The 23,750-nt window shown below is 41.0% G+C and overlaps 1 protein-coding gene across 2 annotated transcripts in view; it reads right to left on the bottom strand.

Annotated features, from left to right (window-relative positions):
• Nucleotides 1-23,750, bottom strand: part of Plcb1 (phospholipase C beta 1) — a 695,339-nt gene that overhangs the window by 226,099 nt on the left and 445,490 nt on the right. For both annotated transcript variants that reach the window (XM_006983966.4, XM_006983965.4), the window contains exon 4: nt 20,923-21,060. In XM_006983966.4, coding sequence (XP_006984028.1) covers nt 20,923-21,060 — 138 coding nt within the window. The remainder of the gene's footprint in view (nt 1-20,922; nt 21,061-23,750) is intronic.

Here is a 23,750-nt window from a genome sequence, read left to right as displayed (position 1 = left end):
CATACAGAATTATAAATCAATGCATACTGCCATAAAGGACTAACAAGGCTCATGTTCTAAAAGTAGATACTTCCAAAGTGTCCAATTTGACAGCTGTATTGTAATTATGTATTAAAAATTATTTTGTGTGTGGTCCATGCATGTGTGTGAGAGCTACACTCATCTGAGTGTATGCATGTGTACATATGAAGGGTAGAAGGCTAGAAACTGGCTTTGAGTATCATCTTCTATTGTTCTCAGCCCTATGTCTGATACAGTGTCTCTCACTGATCCTGGAGGCTGCTATTTGACTAGACTGGCTACCTGGCAAGCCCCAGGGACCTGCCTGTCTCTGTCCTTTTCCCCAGCACTGGAATTACAGATGTGTACTGTCATAACTAGATTTGTGTATGCTGAAGTATGGAAGTCTACCAGAGACCAGCTCCCACCTTGCTCCTACCTTTAGAAGGGTTCTTGGGTGGAAGAGAGAGGAATGAGGAAATATTTGGTAGAAACTTAGACCTAGACAACGAGGAGAAAGACAAAGACACAGGACAGCTTTGGGAGGGCCCTGGGTCAATACCCAGTTGCACCTAGAGCTTTATTCAAAAAGGTTTTTTATAATATGCAAAGGGGAGAGGCAAAAGACATCCCCCTTGCAAGATCAAAGCATACTATACAGCCAAGTGTAGATCCTTCAAAATACCTGGTAAACACACCTGTGGCCAAATCATCTCCTTATGCAACCCTGCTGGGTAAAGCAAGCTCAGATTTTCTGACCCTGAGTAAGGTCTCACTAGGAAGCCTCTGTAGGTCTCCACACTGAAGATCTAAAAAGCCAGCACTTCCTCTACAGAGCAGAGTCCTCAGCCCTTGTGATGACATTTTAAATAAATATTTTAATGCCATTTTAGGTTCAATGCAAAACTGAGTGGCAGGTACAAGGGTTTCCATGTTTCCTCTGCAGCACCACATGAATAGCTTATTCCATTATTAAATATTCCCCATCAGAGTGATAAATTTGTTACAATCAATGAACCTACATTAACTACTATTATCACCCAGAGTCCACCTTGTATATTAAAGTTTGTTTCTTGATGTTATATGCTCTTTGAACTTGAGAAAACCTATAATGGCACACATTGGCACTTATTTATCAGAGTAGCTCTCCTGCAGTAAGCATCCTCTATGCCCTATTTATTTACTTCTCATTTTACATAATGAGTTTAAAAAGGGTCTTAGGATTTGCCATAATTTAAAGCTAGATATTTTAACATCTGTCACATGTTTTAAATACTTCATATTCTACTTACTGACAGTTGCTAACTGCTGTCATTTTTAACAGTGATTTCCAACTAAGTCACCTCATCTGTGGCAGCAGCCTGGTATGTGAATGTGGAATAACACTTTATGGCCCCTTCAGAATGGCCTCGCCTGCCTGAGCATGTGTCACTACCTTCTAGTGTGAAACAGAATCCATGATGTAGGGTATTTTTCTTAAGGATTCTGTGAAGAATCTTTCCATGATGCGAGAAGTTCTATGTATTGCATAGCCTGTGTTCAAATCAGAAAAGACTCTAAGAGAAGTCACTGCATGTGTGCTCTGAGACAGAACACTCAGAATGTTAGATACGATTCTAGAACTCTTTTCTTGTTATTTGGAAACAGAGCAGGTCTTAGATCCTATCATCATAATGTTCCTATTTTCATCTCGTATGCAAAGAGAAGTGACTGTCAGTCACAAAACTGCAAGTCTACCATCCTTGCTACAACAAACCCCAAACAAAAAGTGTACTAGTATCAAGTAATATCAGTGTTGAGACACAAATATTATATTGCTCAGCTGATATAATATCAAGGAAAGATGCAGTATTATTTTCAAATGGCTTTAGGCTACAATTGGAAAATGTGTAACTCAAGCTAACATGGGAAATAGAAGAATTGATCAAGGACATCGAGTTATTTATTGTAATGGAAGGAAAAACCTGGACAAATTGAAGAAGAAGAAATGCATAATAAACCAAGACCATCAAGAATCGAGTGTGAAAGCCAAGGCACATTCTTTACTGCTTTTGCAATGAATTTGCAAACAGTCATTTTTTTCTAAATGACATGATTTCTTTCCCTACCAGTGAGCTCTTTCCTATGGCCCCAACTGCACCAAGTTGTCATAGATAGTGGCTCCTGTCACCACAGAGAATCTGGTTGATTTCTTTTCCTCTAGTATAGAAGAAATCTGGGACTGGTCTAGCAGGTCTACCTTTGGGGACAATCAGTTCATGTCAGAACCTTGTAATACTTAAGAGGCCAAATCTTAAGCAGTACGTAGAAGGAGGGGTGTAAAAAACACTGCATTTTGCTTAAAACCCTGGGGACAAGGGTGTGTGCCATCCCTTAACATACATGGATCTCATCATTCTCTGACTGATTTTACAAACTGGGTGATTAAATTCTTAGTCACTGAGTTAGACTGTCTGATGCACTTGTAAATGAAAAATACTTCTATGCCCTCAAGGTTTTGTCTTTGGAAGTTAACCCCTATGTCTCCCCTATAGTTCTAAGTTTTGAACATCATTTTTGGCTACAGGGTTGGCGACTTGGTTTGGTTTGTTTCCTAGCGTAATGTAAACTATACTGGAATGGGTTTGAAGAAAGTAGGGGGTGCTGGGTATAACATGGCTGTGGGAGTTCTCCAGTAAACAAAGTATGAGAAGTTTCATGTTGGGGTTTGGAGCATCTGTCCTGAAAGCACTGGCCTGCTCCATGCCTTGCTTTGTGCTTTGTGCTATATCGTAAAGAACTGATGGCCAATCACCTTTCTGCAGTCAAGTGAAGCAGCACTGTGCTAAACGGTACTCTAAAGGTCTCGGGAGGCAGCCCCATGCCTGGAAGAGCATTGCATGTGCACAGCTCCACACTTTAGTCAGTTTTTGACAGGTGTTAGGTCTAGTACAATGCCAGACTTCTTAGAAGAGTTATTTGTCTGACATACAGGGAAAGTTCAGTGCAGTCACATCAGACTCAGATTATATTGAAGAGGATAGTGTGAGAAAAATAAAACCCTTTTGTGTTAGTTTGAATATGTTTTGTCCCCTCTGAAATGCATGCTGAATTTTATTTGTCATTGTGGCATTAGGTGATAGGGTCATCAAGAAGTAAGTAGATCAGATTAATGGTTCTCATGGATTATGTTAAATCCTGGAAGTGTGAAGGAGTCCTCATTCTTATGGGACTGAATTAGTGACACAGAGTGAGGTATTAAAATGTGTGGCACTTCTCATGTTCTGTCTTTTCCACTGAACTTGCTTGCCTTTTATGTCCCAGTCTAGGGTCTTGGCCAGATGTGATTCCTCACTCTTGAACTGCAAACTTCAGAAAATGTTTAGCTAAATAAATCTTTTTTTACAAGTACCAACTCTCTATTATCTTGTTACAATGCCAAAAAATGAACTAAGAAATCCCTCAAAGAAGAGGTAGAATCGAAAAGACAGGTAAGTGTGTCTGTTAAAGTTAGACAAGGGAGGTCGGTGCCGTCACTGTGAGCTTCGAGGGTACTTTTTTAATCAGCTGGTGGTGGTGGTGGTGATGGTGGTGGTGGTGGTGGTGGTGGTGGTGGTGGTGGTGGTGGAGGTGGTGGTGGTGGTGGTGGTGGTGGTGGTGGTGGTGGTGGTGGAGGTGGTGGTGGAGGTGGTGGTGGTGGTGGTGGTGGTGGTGGAGGTGGTGGTGGTGGTGATGGTGGTGGTGGTGGTGGTGGTGGAGGTGGTGGTGGTGGTGGTATTTCTTTCCAGCTAGTTTCCTTACTCATTCCTGGTGTGTAGAACCCCCAAAGATTCACACCTATGGCTCCATGTCAACTTGCCATATTCTTGGGATAGTGCCCCTCCGTACCCTACTGTCACTTTTATGAAAACATTTGCTACTAGTCTAATCCTGATAGTGTTGATGTCAATTATTTTGCCTGTGGCTGACTCAATACTGTGTACTATGGATGATAAAAGTGTATAACCAGGTTCTGTTTTTATAGTAATTATCTAATCCTGCTTATTTTTAAAGATATTCTATTTGAAGTCATTAAAACAGAAAGTTTTTTTTTTTTTTTTTTTTTAACACAGCTAATTCTACAGTGGGAAGAACTCCAAGAAGGAAACGGGGAGCAATCACTGTTTCTTGGGAGTTAAGTGGCGCTGCTTATTTGCTAAACTGAAACGTTTGACAAAATTAAAACTGCATTCCTTGAAAATTGAGTTGTAAGTATGCACAGGTTGTTCCTCGTTAACTTATAACATAATGACGGAATTCTGCTAAAACGTAATTTTCTCATTTGGAAATCAATTTGTGTTAAATACCTTAATTATACCTCCTAACTTTATTTTAAACCCACTAGCAAACCGGTTTCTTTTCCTGGAAATGAGAAGGGGCTTGGCCCTTGTTAGGAATCTGGATCCTGATGGTCCCTCCTCTGCCATAAGAGCTACTCCTCTGCCTCTGGCTTTGAGCACTTCATTTATTTTCAGATTGTTGAACTCTCTTCTAGATGATTTGAAGGTTTTCTGCACTGATCTTCAGAGCTGCTATTCGCCATATCTGAGCTGTGGGGTTACCATTAAGTGCTGCCCTTCTACACTTTGGCCTAACTGAAGGCCACTGTGACCTATACCAGCTGCACATCAACCCAAATTTTACTCAACAACTTGCTTAGCTCTAATGTGCTCTTTTGCACATGGACAGTAATAGGAAAGTAGAAGTTGCTGGGGTTTCTGGGGAAAATGAGACTTCCTGATGTGGGTGCTCCTGAAAACACACATATGGCTAGGGATAGGAAAACATCTCATTCCTGTTAGGCTGGGTCTATCAATTTGAGAGACCATTTTACCTTCATGTATCCTGATATACAGAGGAAAAACGTAACAACAAATAATATACAGATAGGAACTGCTACCTTTCCATGTTACCATTTGCTTTAGTGTATCTTGGCCCCCTAACTCTGATGCTACACACCACTTTGGTTCTTTCCAAAGACTTTGCTCAATTTCTTAAAAGATAAACTCTAAGATTTGTGCCACTGGAAGTAACTGGCTATAAATTATTCTGCACAACCAGGAGAAGGGAATGAAGGGGACAGCAACTTGTCTGTTTTCCCTCAGTTATTCGTCTCTTTGACATCCCCCACTGGGGTACATACACACATGTTCCAGATTGAACCAAGGCCCTCATGCATGCTTCTCTGAAGTACACATCCATTCTTTTTTGCTCTCCTCATCCCAATTCCCATTCTCACTCCTTGCTTTGCTGACCAGTAGTACCCAAGCTCAAACACCCCGAGCTGTTTCTCAGCAGGTCTCAGTGTTTCCTAACGGCCCATTGAATTCTCTTAGAAACTGACACTTATATTTCTTTACCATCAATTTCATAATATCTTAAGCAGGGTAAGAGGACTCTGTGCTCATAATTCAATGTTCTAAGGCTATTTTCCTCCCTAATTAGCTGTGTGTCTCAATAAAACTACTTAAAAACAACAACCCTGTAATCATCCTTAGCATCTTCTTTTGTATCCTGTTATACAGTAAAAAAGTCAGCAAATATTTGGCCTTGGAAGCATAACAAGAATCCAGTCTTTGTTCAGAATTCAGCCCAAGCACTTGAGTATTCCTTTACCTTTTACTTTTGCACACCTGCAAACCATGATACCGTTAAAGTATGGCATATCCAACCCATCCTTTGGTCACTCATAACAATAAAGATGATGCTCACAGTATCCACACGCTTCTGAACTAGCATCACCTCTCATCCTATACATTGTTATTTCTCTGCTACTACAGAGTGTCTGCTTTCAGCTAAACTGGCCTCCGGAGGCCTGCCATCATGCTGGGCCTTCTCAGGATCTTGTCTCCCTTATCTTCTTCAGGCTTTCATTTACTGGCATCCTCTTATCCTGGCCCTCTCTCAACAATGTGTTTAAAAGCCAAGTGCTCTCCCTCCCCCTCTCCAGCACACCCTACCCTCCTCTCCATGTCACTTGTCCTGACATGTTTTGCTGTCACTCTACTCCCAATTTTAATGTTTGGTTATTTCTCTAACCTTAGCCCTCAAAACAGTGCATGACAAACAATGGGTAACTAAATATTTGTTAAATAAGTGGATATTACTATATAGCCATTAAGAAAAACTACTAATAAGTTATTTTCAAAAACTTCTTGTTCTCTTTAGTGATGTATAAATTGCTTGGGAGCACTTAGCTAGCCTCCTCAAGACAGTGACTGATATCCAGGGAGAGCCACCAGTCTCTCTCAAAGAGTGCCAAAGAACTGTTTTTCTCCAGGACTTTACATAAGGAGGGGAACATGAGACAAAGTCAGGCTGACCGTGAGCTCTTCTTCTCTCCAAAACCCAACAGTGATTCTGTCTTTTCTCTTCATTCCTCCCTCCTGTTCCTTCTCCGTTCTCTCCTTCTGCTCCCTCCCTTTCTTCCTTTCTATTATTATTAATCATTACTATTATTATTATCATTTTAAATAATTTTCCTTTTCTCTTTCTTTTACTTCTGTTTTTCTTTCTGTGTCCACGTGTCTGCTTCAAGCCCTGTGTCCAAAAAAACACATTGAAGGCACACTCAGCTGCAGTCCTCTGAAGTCAGGGGTGCCAAGGAGTTGGGAGGAGGTCCCTTGGCTCTGCACCCAGGGGTGGATGGGTGAGGAGAGATGCCACGGCTGAGCTGGCTTTCTGGATTGCATTGCTGGGGCTAGCAGGACTTGTACACATGACCATCAGAAAAGCACAATTATTTCTGTTAGCAGGTTTATATGTTCCCTTCACTTTAGCTCAAGTGCCTCTATGTGGGATCCTGATTGGCTCCATACAGCTCATGTTTAACACATGCAGAAAAGTGACTTGAAGGACAGAAGGCAAGAGATGCTTTCTTCCACAGTCCCAGCATGACAGCTGCTGTGGCTTATCTGTGAGTAAGAAAGAGATGAAGTCCAAGTTGCCCTTTCGGCTCTTTTTATTATGAATCTCTCTCCTCTGACTTTTAAATTTTTATAAGAGTGTTCCAGGTGGGTGACATTTTCACAATGTAAAATTCAGGATTTATCTGACTAACACTCCTGCAAAACTCAGGTGCAGACTGCGGGGGAAAATTGTGTTTTCCAGAGATGGACTCCCATAGCTTTCAGACAAGAGTGCAGTGGATGGAGCTTAGCCTGTGTTATGATTGCTAGGGGAGAGCTGAAGATGATGTCGGCATGGGTTGTTTAAACGAGAAGGTCAGAAGTAACAAAGAATGAAGAGCTCATAAAATACAATAAATAAAGTGTCTTTATGTCACATTTCTCAGCAGTCACTTTTGGCATATCCACCACCAATAACAAAATCACAAGTAGTGCCCCTTATATCCCTAAGCACATTATGGAATATCATTTATGGTACCTTCCCCCCTTTATTATTTTGCATTTAAAGAAAATTCAAAGTTTTAGTTATTGACTACTTATCACAAATTGGTCCTGAAATGAAAATAAACTGTATATTTTGAAGAGAATATATATTAGTGTTTATAAATCTTTACCTCAATGTAAATGTTTCTATAATAAAAAATATGACTTATCTTTGGGGATTGGTTTAAAACATATAATACTATTAATTTTGAGGAATGCCAATGAAAATTTGCAAAACTTTTTTGCATCAAGTTCTGTAGCATGAATCTTAAAAGTTCTTATTAATAAAATCAAACCTGGGGCCGGTTATTGGGGTAAATACTGGAAGATCAGAGAGACAGAACAAGCCACAGTTACCTCACCTGGCCAACTTCTCAGCTGATCTTGATTCCTCCGACTGGAAGCCTCTGTGTCCCTATATCCGAATGGCTCTCAGCTGAATTGTGCTGCTCAAAACCTAAAAGCTTAACCAGCCAAATGCTTAACCAGCCAAATGCTTCTAGTTTCTGGTCCTCACACCTTATATACCTTTCTGCTTTCTACCATCACTCCCTAGTATTAAAGGCTTGCTTCCTGGGATTAAAAGCATGAGTCACCATGCCTGGCTGTTTCCAATGTGGCCTTGAACTCAAGATAGATCCCAGATAGATTTCTGCCTCTGAATGCTAGGATTAAAGGCATGTGTTATCACTGCCTAACTAGTGGCTTTTCTGTTCTCTGACCCCAGGTAAGTTTATTAAGGTACACAATATTTTGGGGAACACAATACCACCACAAAGTTCCACAGTAAAAATGGCCCAGAAGGTCTCTTCAGCTATTCCAACTTAATTTCCAACTTCCCTCGATTGGTTGTAATTTTCCTTCTCTTCCTCCCTCTTCTTGTATTGATTTGTTAGTTATTGTAGTTCAGGTCTTGAATTTAGAGCTACCCTCTATCTCAGCTTCCCAAGTGCTAGGATTATCCATGCCTGGCTAGTTTTTTTTTTTTCTTTTTTCTTGAACATCATCAACAACAACAAAAGTCCCCTCCATGGATCAACTTCCCTCATTTCTTTAGCTGTAAGGTGTCAACTGTTAGGAAGCAGAAGCTGACTTCCATATTTTAAAAAGTGCACAGTGACTGATGGTATGCAGGCAGAAGGAACAGGGGTTCTTGATGGCAACAGGTTGGGTTTGGGGACAATTAGGAGAATGGAAGTCATTGTAACTGATAGCAAACCTGTCCTCCTACTCAGAATTTTTGCAAATTATGGACAGAAAATCCTAGGAACATTTCATGCGAGGAAGCTAGAAACAACCATCCATTAGAGGAACCTCAATTTCTTCTACCCTGAAGGATGAGATGATTAGAGTCCATGATGCTCAAAGCCTTCAGGGATTTGACATTTTCTGTGATCTACCAGTTGTTCTCAACAATTCAAATGCCTCCTTTCCTTTACCCCTTCCTCTCTCTCACCAACCCTTCCTTTTTTCTTTCATTCTTTCTCCCACCCCTAAAGACACTCGCTGGCCATCTATCTATCACATACTCAACTAGATTCCTGTGTCCAAGAGTGACCCAGCTTTGCTGTTTGCTCTTACTGGCTCACACAGCAAGGGCCCTGCATTAAACACTGCATTAAACACACCAGCAGGCAATTTCAGAATAATGAATGCAGCAGAAGACATGATGATGTTTTTGGCAAAACAGAGAGAATAGTGAAAGATTCTTTGAGATTTTGGGCTGGAAAAAGAGACGGTGAATCTCAAGTGAGGTCTACACCTTATGCAGAAAGACAGGTAGAGTTAGAAAGTAAAGAGAAGTTTCTAGAAAAGCAGGTAGCTGACAATCATCAAGACCTGTCAAGAGCTTCGATAAAACAGCCCGGAGGAAGAAGATGAGGGAAAGATGTGGGAACTCATTATAAGGGGCAGGGAGCTCAGATGCTCCTAGGGTGGTGGGCAAGCAACTGGTGTGGATGAAGTTAAGCAAGTTTCCAGGAAATCTCACATTGTAATCTTCAAATAAGTGAATTAAATTCTCCAAGACAGAGTAGCAGAGGCTCCTTTTTAGAAAGTGGAGATCCTTAAGACTAATGTTCAGTGCACACAAAGTGTTTTGGAGAGTGCATTCTCTCTCTCTCTCTCTCTCTCTCTCTCTCTCTCTCTCTCTCTCTCTCTCTCTGCAATAGCATTTAAAAATGTAGCTAGAAATTGACCATATCTATTAAGGCAGAACATAGAAAAATCTACGAGCAGCAATCATGCTTTGCAGTGTATGCCTTCGGGAAAGGCAGCTGTGTGGCTTCACTACTGCGATAGCCTTAAATTAGGAACTGTCAGGGTGTCTGTCAAGTACAGCAAAAAGTACAGAATACTACATAACAAAGAAAATTAATGAAGTCTACTCATAAAACAGAGAATACCAAACTGGTAAATCTGGAATGATAGAAGGCAGACAAGAATGGCTACATTCCATGAAGCCATTTACAGATACTTTGAAAACAAGCAAAGCAGATCAATGTAAGAAGCCCAAACAAGGGCGGTTAGAAGAGCAGATGCTTGGGATCCTGATGATGCTGGATTTTACTGGTTGGCTTTAAATCAGGGTGCTAGTAACATGGGTGTGCTTCCTTTCCAAAAGTCTACCACAGTGTAGTTAGGATATGAGCACTTTTCCAGATGCTTAGTGGCCATTAGTATGCCTACATGGAAATGCATGTGTTTTGTTTTGCCCTTTTCTAAATGCCTAAAAGAATTTAGTGCTAAAGAGAGGTTAAAAACAGTGGTATTTGCCAATGCCTGTGCAGTAAGTCACATATAATTTCCCCCTCATGGCAATTATTGGACATCTCAGTCTCAACCTATTGGGCTCCAAAGCTGTTGAGTGCACTGCTTCCCAACAGAATAGAGCAACATTAAGGCTAAAGTCTGCCAAAATAGGTGATAATTAAAAATATACCCACATGGGGGTGGGGGCAGGGGCTTACCAGTATGGCCATCAACTTAGTATTTTATATCATACCTGGACCTCAAGTGCTGCCTCTCAGGTGACAGATGACTTGACTAATTTCATGGAACAGGAAGAGGGAGGGCAAGGAGATGAGTCTCCTATTTCGCTGCCACTCAAGGATCACATATAAGACCCATTTCTCCTTAGACCACAAGCACCAGGCTTCCTAGAACACCGACCCTAGAGGTTTCACCATGGATGATTACAGAAGGAGCTCACTAGATCCCAAAGGTAAACATGCTGGAAAACATTTGGCTTTCTGAATGCAAAACAGTGAGGCGGTGCCTTTGCCTCCTCTACATAGTGGGATTCCTCTGGGCTACATTCCAAGACAGATTTCATTACTGGTTGAGCCTCTCTGGGAAATGAGTGTTCCCTTAGCAGTTGTTATCCAGGTCCCTGAGACCTGAAGGTGGACACCAACATATGGCAATCATGAGATGGGCTGCCCTTGCTCACAGCACTTCACAGTTGTCAGCTTACAGGATGCTGCTCACATTGCATGTGATCAGGACATAGTAGTAGACACACCTAGAAGTCAGTTTCTCTGCCACACCCCAAGAGAAAAACAGGATATAGGATAAAGAGTGGAAGTGGGCAGGCAGAAGAAAACTATTTTCTCTTCAGACACACTGGCCAACCGAAAATTTGATCTGATGAGTCAGTTAGCTTACTTGAAATGACAGGAATTTTGTGGGTGGATGTAAATGACCTGCTTTTTACAGTCCATAGTAACCTTACGAGTTAGGTCTTCAAAGTAATTCACTAACTAGTGAAGAAAAATGCTTGAGAAATCAAATTCTCATTGTTCTCACTGAGTGATTGCTGGCTAAAATTCGACTTCAGTGATAAGAAAATTGAGGTAATCAGAAAGAATTTCTTCTCCACTCTGTTCTGCTACTAGGACCATCAGTGTACTCTGCTTATTCACCTGAGCAAAGTGTCCACTGTTTCCACCTAAGCTCAGCCTCTCTGAGCAATAGAATAAGGACAGTCTCTCCCACACACTGTGTGTGTATATGTATGTACATATGTGGTGATATAATGTTTATAATTTAAGAAATAAAGTTTGCCTGAAGATCAGAGGACAAAGCCAGTCACAGAATTAACCACAGAGGTTTAGGCAGTGGTGTCACACACCTTTAAATCGAGCACTCAGAAGGCAGAGGCAGAGATCTGTCTGAATATCTATAAATTCAAAGCCATGCTGGGCTACATGAGATTAATCCAGTCTAAAAGAAACAGAGTGAGGCAGTGGTGGCACACACTTTTAATCCCAGCACTTGAGATCTCATGCCTTGGCTACCAGTATTTGAAAGCACACACACCATTAATCTCAGCACTTAAGAAGGTTGAGATAGGAAGTGAAATGGCTGGGCAGAGAAAGGCATATAAAGGCATGAGGAGACAGGAACTAGAGAGTCTTTTGGCTGAGGACTCAGAGGCATTCAGTCAGAGGATTCAAGGAGTTCGTGAGGTGAGAAGTGGCTGTGGCTTGTTTCCTCTGATCTTTCAGCATTTACCCCAATATCTGGCTCCAGATTTTTATTATAAGACCATTTAGGATTTGTGCAACATATATGTGTATGTATGTGTTATATATGTGTGTATGTATGTATATGTTTTATGTGTGTATATGTATATGTTTTATATATATGTGTGTGTATATGTATGTGTTATATGTGTATGTGTTGTATGTATGCATACATGTGTATATGTATGTGTGTATGTGTGTATATGTATGTGTCCATACATCTATTACGTGTGTGTGTGTGTGTGTGTGTGTGTGTGTGTGTGTGTGTGTGTATACATGTACATGCCACAGCACATATATGGAAGTCAGAGGAAATTTGTGGGAGTTGGTTCTCTTCTTCCACCATGTAGTTTCTGGGGATCAAACACAGGTTATCAGGGTCAATGGCAAGCACCTTTACCCATGGAGCCATCTTACCAGCCTAGGGGTGGACAGTTTGGAGTTACAGATCAAACAGTAGTATTTTTGAATTTTGACTACTTTTATGGTTTATATCATAGCAACTCACCTTTTTTCAAGTACAAGGAGCCCTAGATGATATGGAAGCAAATGGGAGTTGCTCTGTTCGAATAAAACCTCACTTACAAAAAGAGAGTGTTGTTAGCTCAGTTTGGCCCCAGGCTTAACTTTCTCAAATCCTATACTAAATCTTATTTCTCTTGTCTAGCCACAGACACATCCCAACAGTTCTGCTCACCTACATGGGATCTTGGGTTTCTTGTACAAGACTGGCCTCACCACTATATAAGATGGTGTCATTTCTTATACCTTAAAAGTACCCTGAGCTCACTTCCCTTCCCTTCCCAGGAGCTTTCCCATGTCCCTGCTGTTCATTACATCATGGCATCTCAAAAAACAAATAAAACTGATTTTGATTTCTTAACCTGTCTCCTTCTGAATCCCCAATGTCATTCTGATCAGGGATTTGAACCCGAGACTCCACTGATGTTGTCTTAGCAAAGCTAGTGACCTTTGTGTCGTTAGATTCAGTTGTCAATTTCTGGCCTTCATCTTACTTGGAACTGTGAGCAACAACGGCACAGTTGATTTCACCCCTGAAATATATATATATATTTTTTTACCTGACTTCCAATGACACACATTTATGGTTGTTGTCTTGCTGGCTGTTCCTTCTCAGCTTCCTTTAGTTCTCACTCTTACATAATGTTGGGGTGTTCATGACTCTGAGGTCGGCTATCTTCTCCTTCTAGCGTCACTTTCCAATTGATCCTTCACCCAGCTTCATTAAGTTCCACGATAATTTGTACTGCTATTAATTAACTAATGCCTTTGAGAAGTGTATATGTCACATTTGATGCTCAGCCGCAGGCCCACATCCCGAACCCCCACTCAGCATCTTCACATGGATTTTTCATAATCTCAAACTGAACAGGACCCAAACTGAACCTCTGACATAGTGAGGGATGCTTCTTTCTTTCCTGACACTCAAGACAAAATTCTAACAACATCTTTGATTTCTTTCTCTGATATAGAACATGGTTCATAAGTATCCGCTGTTGGCTTTTGCTTTAAATTATGGAGATTTAGACCCCCTTCCATTTCCTCTTAAATTTCTCCTTCACTCAAATAACTGGTAATTCACTTAAAATACCCCAGAGTTTGTTAAATGATCTGCTTTTTCCCATTGTTGTCTTCTCCCTGCCCTCTAGCCCATTGCTGAACAAACACGAAGTCAGATCATATCTGAACTCAGTTCAGAACTCCTCGATGGCTTCCAATTCACTCACAAGAGAAGTCAGAGCCCTTCCTGCTACTGTGTTCTCTCAGCCTTGCTGTCTCAGTTCCCGCTTCAGGTACCCTGTGTTGTTTCACCACATACCAGACACTCTCTTGCTGGAGGATTTTATATTTTATGTTTGTCTATCTGGAATATTCTATCTCTAAATATATTTCTAACCTATTCCTTCAGATGCTTCAAGTCTTTGTGGAGGTAGCACCTACTCATAAATATTACAGGAATCAACAGCCTCGGAGGCCATTGAGTATAAACTACTCCTTCAGGTTGACTTTGGACCCCAACCCACATTTCCCTGGTAACACTAGAAAGAGAAGCTCTTCCTCAGGATTGAAATTACTCTGTGAGAAGGCTGAGGTATTGAGACTTCTTTGAGGTCCATTAAGAAAAAGTAACTTCTCCCTAGTCAAAATGGAACCCAAGCTCTATCTCTCAGCTTAAGTGGAGATCTGACATTTTAAGCTCCCCAGAACATTATATGCTAAGCTTGCCTCCTCTTAACGCTTAATGCATCTGGGTCTGTCAATCACCTGGCCAGAGTCCACACCCTAAGAAGAGAGGATTATCGCCCCCAATGAGGTAACATCCCCTTCTTTCCCACAAGCCTCTCTGCTGGTGCAGACCAGTACAGTGCTTCCACCACAGTCTTTGCACTTTTCTGAGACCTAACCATGAAAATATAGAAACTTTTCTTTTCTTTCTTTCTTAAAAAATATTTTATTTTATGTGTGTGGGTGTTTGTATGTATGCCTGTGTACCACTGATGTGCCAGGCACCTGAGGAGTCCAGAACAGGGTGCTGGATATCTTGGAACAAGAATTACAGGTGGTTGTGAACCACCATGTGGGTGCTGGGAAATGAACCCAGGTCCTCTGCAGCCAGTGCTTGTATCCACTGAGCCACCTTTCCAGTCCCATCCTTATTCTTCTTCCTGTCTCATTGTTTGGATACTTGCTAAAAAAAAAAAAAAAAAAAAAAAAAAAAAAAAAAAAAAACCAAGCATGCTTCCCTGGCACTCTGGGCTTTTTCGCTCTTTCTCTGAAGCCACAAGCCTACCAAGCTCTCCTTGGTATGTTTTCTGACTCCATTGCAAATGAAATGACCATCTCTCTCCTTCAGGATTTCAACTCATCTATAATGTTAAATTTCTCTCAAACTCTATAAAATCCTTCTCAAGCCTCCTTGTGAGTCAGTTTTAAACATTTTTTTTTTATTAAGAAGGTTGAGAACCTAAAAAGGAAACCACTGTTTCCTAGGTAATAGAGATGTCTGGTGGGACCAATCTACATAATGTCTACTTTCCCATACTCCCAATCTCTACTTTGCTTGTGTTGACCTCACTTTTCACTTCCTTATTCTTTTATTTTGTTGATTGTCTCTCCCTCACTGGAATTCATGTTCCATATGGCAAAGGGTCTTTGTTTTGTTTTCTGCTATATCCTCAATAACAAGAACAGAGCTTGGGACGTGGTGCAGAGCTTAACACAATTGTAAGTCAATGGGTGAGTGATTCCAGCACCTTCCTGTTACCGATGAAAAACACACACATTGTCAAGGGGCTTCAAGGATCATATCTAATGTCGGGAGAGTGGGGCTGAGAATTCAGATCTGTAGACTCCTTAAGTGATTTCTTCCTTTTTATGTGTTCCTTCTTGTATTCCTAATTTCAGGACTTATTAATATAGATTCTGCCCCCTGCTTATTTCTTTTCTACAGTAAGCAAAAGTGGCCTCCATGCTGGAGAAATATTTCACTTACAATGGTCTTGTTTTCTCCAGCAACACAGCACCCTGCATATGTCTCCTCAGCAACAGTTCTACTGCTCATTTTGCATTTGTCTAATTAATGGGTAGAATTTTGAAAGGCGACCTTGCAGAACACTGAGCAGTGTTTGTGTTCTTCTTGACTTTTGGAATTGCCCTGCCTACATCATAATCTGTGTCCCCTCCACTCCAGTTTTAATTTTCCTTACATGCACAGAAATAGAGATTAGAGGCATCCAAAAGATTTTCTCTCATGTAATTCTCTCTCTCGCCCCAGTTTATGGAGATACCTGATTAAGAATATTATCTTATTGGAGGCACAAATAAGTAATTATTAAGAAACCCTCATAAAGTTTCCACAGTGGTTATTAAGGAGCCTAGATGACTCCATTTCTTGAAAAGAGGCATCTAAAGAGGCCGTATTTCTTAGGTATCCTAAAGACTCTGGGAGATGTTTGCAAGTTAGAGAATGCACACATGTGCTGAAGAATGTCCATTTGGCTCTGCTAAGATGATAGACTCTCCCCATTGTGCGCAGAGGTCAAGACCTGAGATTCTATTCAGCACAATGTTTTTCTTCCTTAATATGAATCTAGACTGAAAAGCTGCCAACAGAAGTCCCCAAATCACATCCAGTTCATAGTTGTATTTGTTTGTCTAACATGATATGTGAAAACAACTGGTTTCTATATTTAACATCCTATCTGGATTCTCTGGCTGCTTTTGGAGCTAAACTCAGAGGTCAGACAGTACTAGAGTGCAATGCCCAGATCTGCAGGATGCAAATCTCCTGGGAACTTGTTAGACATGCAAATACTCAGAGTCTATCCCAGACCTGCTGGGTGGCACTGTGTACCCAGTCTTTTAATAAGCCTCTGTGATGATTCTGGCCACAGTCAAGTTTTGTACCTACTGGTTCACAATTGGTAGAAGCTGAAGAGCAGCTGCGTTCTGATGAGAACGGCCTAAGGAGATTGTCAGGAGGCTCCCATCCCCCAGTCTCCTCTGCCTTACTTCTGTGCTGTGTAGTTATTAACAACTTATTAAGGTCCTGCACCGATTTGAGTCCACAACCTGTATGTAACCTATGCAGTCTCTGAGAATGAATGACTGTCCTTGTGGCTGAGGTTGTTACAGCAGTAAACTGATGGATGAACAGGGATGCTGAGTATTACAGCACCTCTTAACAGTAGAGAATCCCAAGGGAGACTGGACCAAAACTTAAAGGCTCTTCCAGACTACTAGAAAAAGTCAGAGGGAAAGCGTGTGTCCAGAGGTGATGCAGAAAATAGAACAAGGAGGTGTGATAGTTGTGTCCGAGTGACCTTCAAGTCCAAAGTCTACATTAGAGTAGAAGAGATTGGAGCAAAGAAGACAGATAGTGATGGCCAATGAACATTTGCTTCTGAATGAGGCTGGTGACTGGCATTGTGGGGGGTTTCAAGGAAGATGTAGTCATGGTGAGATGTCTAAAAACCACAGTGTGCTCCCTAGAGATGTCTTCAGTGCCCAGGCTTTTACTCAGATGATGAAACAGCCACATTTATTGTAGAGTTTATTTATTCTTGTCATCCTTCGTTTTCATTTTCTTAATGGATACCCCCAACCTTGCAGTAGATTGTGAATGCAGGAGTCAAAGTCAGAGAGGAAAGAAACAGGACATTCACTATGTCTCCTGAAGCTCCCCAGAGTGGTCAGGGATCTCAGGGAGATGAGATGCAGTCCTCAGGTGCCAAGTGATAGCAAACACAATATGACCACTGGCCTTCTGGAGAGCAGGGATGTGTAGAGAACAGTATGACTTACATTCCTATTTCTCAGACACATTGAACTCCCAGAGGGGAGCTGATTGTTAGGGCACAGGAAGGCTGATGAGTCAGGCTGTGTGAGGAAGATGTGATTGTTGTTTAACTGTAAGAGACACTATGTTCTTAGTCCAAGCACAGAGGGAAGTTGGAAGACAGTTTCCTTTGCATGTCTGTCTCTCAAAGGATTCAACTTTCTTAAGGGCTAAATTAAAAATTTGGTTTCAGCCAGGCATAGTGGCATACAACCTTAGCTCTAGCACTTTTGTGGCTGTGCAGGATAACTATGAGTTTGAGGGCAGTCTGGGCTACAGAGAAAATTCAAGGTTTGAGGTCAGATTGGCCCATATAGTATAACTCTGTCTCAAAAACAAACAAATAAGAAAACAACTAACTTCAACAAGTCTGGAATTATATATAGGCTAGTGTTTCAAGTTAGCAGATTCCCTCAGAGATTGGCCTTCCCTGGCTGGCTCATTAAGAGACAAGCTCCTTCTCCTCCCCTTACTCTGTCAGGCCTCCTACTTTATCCTTCTGCACTCAACTTTATCTGGCAGAAAGCATGTCATGTTCACAACTTCATTGGGATGTAGCTGGTAAGTTTTCCTAGAGTAGCAGAGGCAATGGCCTTGTTCATAGCTGAAGCCCTAACACTGGAAGTGTGTCTGGCACAGGAAAGACACACTTCCTGCAGATTCATGTTGAAGGATAGCACAAGTTGACGTCTACTTGCGAACAAAGTCTGACAGCTTTCAACTTTCAGAGGAGCCCGGGTTCCACTGTGCATCCTATATCATGACTGTTAGGTCTCAAACCCTGGGACAGATGGCTGAGGTGACTTATTTAACATATCAAAGCAGACCTGGCAACCAGGTTCTCCCAGCATCCCTCAGTCCTTACCTGTTACAGGGTATTGCCAGCATACCCCACACTCTATCCCAACTCTCCAGCCCAGGGGTTGGGCTGCCCTTCCTTGTATAATCCAGACATTTTGATTATCCGCCCCTTTTACCTTTTGCTCTCTTGGCTGCTGCTCTTGGTTCACCTCTAATCTCCCTCCTCATATGACTCAGGTTCAGGTCCACTCTGGACTCTCCCAGATGTCTCTGCTCTGGGCTATGTTCTCCCTTTTATCTGCAATAAACTTTCTCCTCCACTTTACCTAGGAGCAGTCATGTCCTTTCCTTTTTATTTCTTTTTTTCATTCAATGGCACACCCTTTCCTTCAGGGCTAGTGCTATGCAAGACACCTGAGACTAGATATAAGATGTGATGGACTCAGAAAACATTGACAGCCAGAAATATGGAAAATGTGCTTTAGAAGGAAAATGGTATCAGCAAATTTTAAATTTCTGACTGTTGCAGTTTCACTGGCTGGGGGTGGGGGGTAATTCTATAGAAATTTATATCCAGAGAATGTAAAATATACTATATAACGTCATTAATTATACCAAGAGCTTCAAGTATCTGCTGAAAAGCAAAACAAAACAACTTTTGCTGATACCATACTGTTGAGGACCATAATGAGATTAGAAATTTAAATTTATGGGAAATTGGTATGTGGGAACCATAGAGAGGAGGAAACTGAACATTTTAAAAATATAACTGCATAAAGGCTTAGAGCAACAGAAGATATACAGATTAGTGTGCAACATAAATAGGTCTATATTCAGTCTCAGTGAAGACCTGCCTGAATGTAACATTTATTAATGTCTTAACTAGAAATATAATGAATATCAAGGCTGGCCATTTTAGAAAGGGGAATGTAGATGTATTGGGGGAGATACATTTTATGAGGGTTTGTAAACGCTTAGCATTTGTTTGTCTGCGGTCACCTGTTTTCCACCAACTCATTCAATACTGCGAAATGGGGCTGTGCAACTCAGTGATTTAACAGCAGGACTCTAAAATCGGGAGGAAAGCAGGGCAAGTATGAAACCAGAGGGGCAGAGTTCCCTGTCCTGTATTCTCTCCAAGTGTAAATTATACTCGGTTGTTACGACAAGAAAACAGATTAGGTTTTAACACACTTGGAAAACAGTTTTCAACACCCCAGAGGATGACATCTGGTTGGTATTTTATTCACTCTGTTGTAAGGACTGAAGTTGATGTTACAGAAATGATCAGAAATAAACCCCTGCCAAAAATGATTAATAGATGACAGAACAGGCCAACACATTTGGCCATAACTCATATAATTTTCAGAGCACTAAAGATCGGACAATTATAGACCACAAGGCCCTGACAACACACCCTGACCAGGAGCGACTGTGTAGCTGTGATCTCTGAGGATATACCAATGATATATAGACCCCTCCGTGTTCTTAGATTCATGTTCTTAACCCTTGAAGGAAATTGAAAATCACTAGTGTTCTGTAATACCAAATATAAACATGGATTGGGGTGGAGACCTTCTTTAAAATGTGTTCATTTCAGTCCTTTCCAAATGGTCATTTTAGAATAGCAGTTCTCAACCTGTGGGTCATGATTCCTTTGGGGGTCACATATAGATATCCTGAATATCACATACTTACAATTCATAACAGTTTTAAAATTACAGTTACGAAGTAGAAATGAAATCATTTTATGGTTGGAGGCCACCACAATATGAGGAATTGTATTAAAGGGTTCGTAGTGTTAGGAAGGTTGAGAGCCACTGCTCTAGAGGAAGTATCATACTCAAGTCCAGGGAGTCTTAGAATGTAGAGCTTCTTGTCTACTATGTAGTCTCGCTCTTTCTGTGTAGTGGGTAGTGGGTAGCCATTCCAGCTTTCGTCTGGAAGTTCCAACCCCCATTGAGGCTTCGGTAACTATCACGCCTACAAGGTGGGGCCGAGGAAGGACCCTGAAGACCCAAGATGAGAATGCGCCGTGCTCTCTTCCTGCTTGGACCCTGGACACTAGAGGTGGATACTAGAGGTAGACCAAGGAGAGTTCTCCAGAGAACACTGCTGGACTGCGCTGTGTCTTTCCCAGAACCCTCAACCTGCCTATCCCTTCATTTGTAAGTTACGCCATTAAATAAATCTCCCTTTTAATGACGTGGAGTGGCCTTAATAATTTCACCAATATACATCTGGAAGGCCCATTTTTTAAAAGTAGAACAGTCATTAGTTACTAAGGGAAAACCTGTTTTTAAAGTCATCATTCTAGTCTACAGCTGAATAAATATTTACTAATTAAATTTTTTATGTAAAATGTATTTCTTATTTCACATATTAATTAAATAACTACTACACAACTGCTGGAAATCTGTGTGGTGTTCAGGAGAAACCAGTTTACAAATGTGTTGAAGTTGAACATCCTCAGGTGGAGAGTTAAAAATGGCAATGAAGTCAGAAATAGTGACGGGATCAAAGTTAAGATGGAAGGAAGGATGTTCATTCACCGGGTGAAATGAAATGTGGTTTTATCTACATTTTGTTTTGCAAAGGAATTTTATCTAATGTTCTATTCCTAATGAAAACAATCTCTATCACTGAACATAGATGCTTATTATTGAAACATGTTTTAAATACATGGATACTTGGCAGCTGAATTATTTTTAGATGGATGTTTAACCCAAACTGAATATTAAACAAATGAAAACCTTCCACATGTGTTAAACACTATTGCTAGAAATCAGATGGGGACAACAGCCTTTGGTGTCCCCACTTACCATACCTTGGCCACTTCCTCTTGGAAAGCCACAAGATTCAGGTGAGAGATGTTCACCAGGTCAGGCCCATACACCACTGTTATCATACGCTGCTCCAAGTGCCCGATGTTCCCAACATCCAGAAGTTCACGTAACTTGGGGTCCTGGATGAGAAATTTGAAAAAGAGTAGAATATAAGGAAAGATTCTAAAGTGATCACATACCTTTAAATGAACTCGAAGGAGAACCTAAGAGGAACTTGTATAAATGAAAGTATTCCATTCTACAGTGACTAGAGAGGTAGAGCACTTGCCAAAGAGCGGTGGGGGAAGACTTCCCAGGGCAAGACCCATGGTTTTCAGTGAAGTGCTCTTTCTGTCATATAGTCATCCTGCAACACATCTGTGTGTGTTAGAATTCTCCTTTTACTTCCTCCCATCATCTCATGAGTTACACATTGAAATGGGAAATTTCACCTTTCTCCACTCATGGCCATGTTAAAACAATTTTTTTTTTGGTTTTTTTTTTTTGGTTTTTCAAGACAGGGTTTCTCTGAGTAGTTTTGGTGCCTGTCCTGGATCTTGCTCTGTAGACCAGGCTGGCCTCAAACTCAGAGATCCAACTGGCTTTGCCTCCCATGTGCTGGGATTAATGGCTTGCACCACTACCACCCAGCAAACAAAAAGGAAATTTTTACAGAATAAAAATGTTCATGCCTGCTACAGTCTAAACAATCAAATAGCCTCTAGAAGCATATGAGTTGGTGCTATGGGAAAGTGGTGCAAAGTTTGGGGGTAAAGGTGGGGTGCTTTGCTAGAGTCTTCTGATCACTAAGGGTATCCCTGTGAAGGCAACATTGAGTCCTGTACCTTTCTTCTTCCTCTCCTTTAGTCCTTCCAGCTCATGGGATTTGGGTTTGCTATATGTCTGCTTCTGTGAGATGCCATCCCCTCATTTCACCTACTAGATGCCCAGTAGTAATAGGTCTTCCCAGCCATAGACTGGAACCCTCAAACATGAGCTGACATAAAAGCCTTTTGTCCATATAAACTGATTGTTTCTGGTATTTATTACAAAGACAGAAAGATACCTGTGGCAGAAACATGGCCAAGTCTCCTGCCATGGCCCTTCCTCTGCATTGAGTACAGATGTAAAGAAACAGGGTGTTAGCACCAACACTGCCAACGATAGTTTAAGTCCCTCACTCAGTGTGTTCTGGGATTTGGACATAGGGGATGCCTGCCATCTTTTTCTGAGCAAGCCTCATTCTTTGAGAACACTATGAGTCAGTATCCCTTGGAGATACGGCTTTGTTTTTGCCCTCCCCCCCTTTTTTTTCTGGGAAAGGGAAGTTTCCAAACTCACAGAACTCAAAATAAAACCGAAAATAGGGCTTAGTCAACTTGGCTGTCTTTATTTTCCTCCCATAGGACAGGCCCTGTAGGACTTTTCAGTCCATGCAGAAAATTAGCATCAAATCAATCACTTAGCAAATTTGCTGCCAGCTTCTGAGCAAGGACCACGCTTGCATTTCTATTTATTTAGCGAAACACCAGGCCAACAGGGCCTGATTACTGAGGCTGGATATTCTGGCCTCCTTCTGGGGGTTTTCTAAAACATTACAAAGAAGGGATGATTTTTTAAAAAAGAATAAAAACAAACAAAACCTTTCCAGCTAAGTTACTTACTTGGTATCATTAATTCTCACTTCACTTAATAAAACTTTCTCCTGTGTGGCTGCACAAAGAGGCACACTTTCGGGTTAGCTATAGAGAAATAAACCTCATTTCCAAGCTTGCCCAGTAGAGCTGAAGATTTGATTCCCTGACAAGATGAGAGCTTATCAAGCCAAGTGAAGCCTCCTGGAAAGATGAGCTGCTTCCCTCAAAGTATCAATTCCATAACCCACAGAAAAGGAGAGGGACAGAGTCAAATCATTCCCAATGATTTGAAGTCTGCAAAGTGGGGGATTTCAGCACTATAGAATCATCAGAAAATTAGAAGAGAATGATTAAGCAAAATAAACAAAGACACCGGTTGTTCTGGGAAATGATTAATTACATCATAGTTTTCAAACACCATAGAGGCAAATTTGAGAGTTGAGTGTGTTGATCAATACTTGTATACTTGAGGAGAAGAACAGTTCTCAGAAACCAACTAAAACTTGCATAATTCTCATAGGCAGTCAAAACACATTTGCTTACTCACTAAATAGTTCTGAGTTAAGGATTTCTACTTCCCAGGATTGCAGGGAATAGGTGTGGGGGTTGGTGGTTCATGTGACTTATCACTGAAATAAAGGAACTAGAGGCATGTAAACTGTCTCCAAAGGAAGTGCCTAAATAATGATCAAAGAACTTCCTAGAATTCTGTTATGAATGATATTACTACTAGATATAGTCAGCAAGAATTTAGAAGCAACACATCATCTTTGTAAGTTTTACTATTAACGGCTGTTGATACATTAAAAGTCCCTTGGTCTTTCTGCAATTGGAGTCAGTGTCTGGGCTTGGGTGGATGGAGCAGACTGTGAAAAGAGAAACAAGAACTGTTCACATTTCTTACATAAATTTTTTAAATGATTTTTGAAAATGAACTAGTGGAGCAATTGGATTAGGGATATATTTATCAATAGGAATTCTAAATCTTTAAAATCATGTAGTTTAGGATAAAAATTAAGAAATGTTTAAAAATATCTGACAAGAAAGTTGTGTCCTAACATTGATTTATTTTATTTTGGAGTGTGATATTTTAAACTACACTTTCCTTTCTCTTATACCATTGCTCATTTGAATCCCCTCTGTACTAATAATGTGTCTCATGTGAGACATATCAACATGTGAGGCGTATACTG

The sequence above is a fragment of the Peromyscus maniculatus genome, chromosome 4 (genome assembly GCF_049852395.1).
Source record: "Peromyscus maniculatus bairdii isolate BWxNUB_F1_BW_parent chromosome 4, HU_Pman_BW_mat_3.1, whole genome shotgun sequence".
NCBI lineage: Eukaryota > Metazoa > Chordata > Mammalia > Rodentia > Cricetidae > Peromyscus > Peromyscus maniculatus.
The sequence above is the reverse complement of the archived record's forward strand: the minus strand, read 5'-3'. Positions and strand labels throughout refer to the sequence as shown.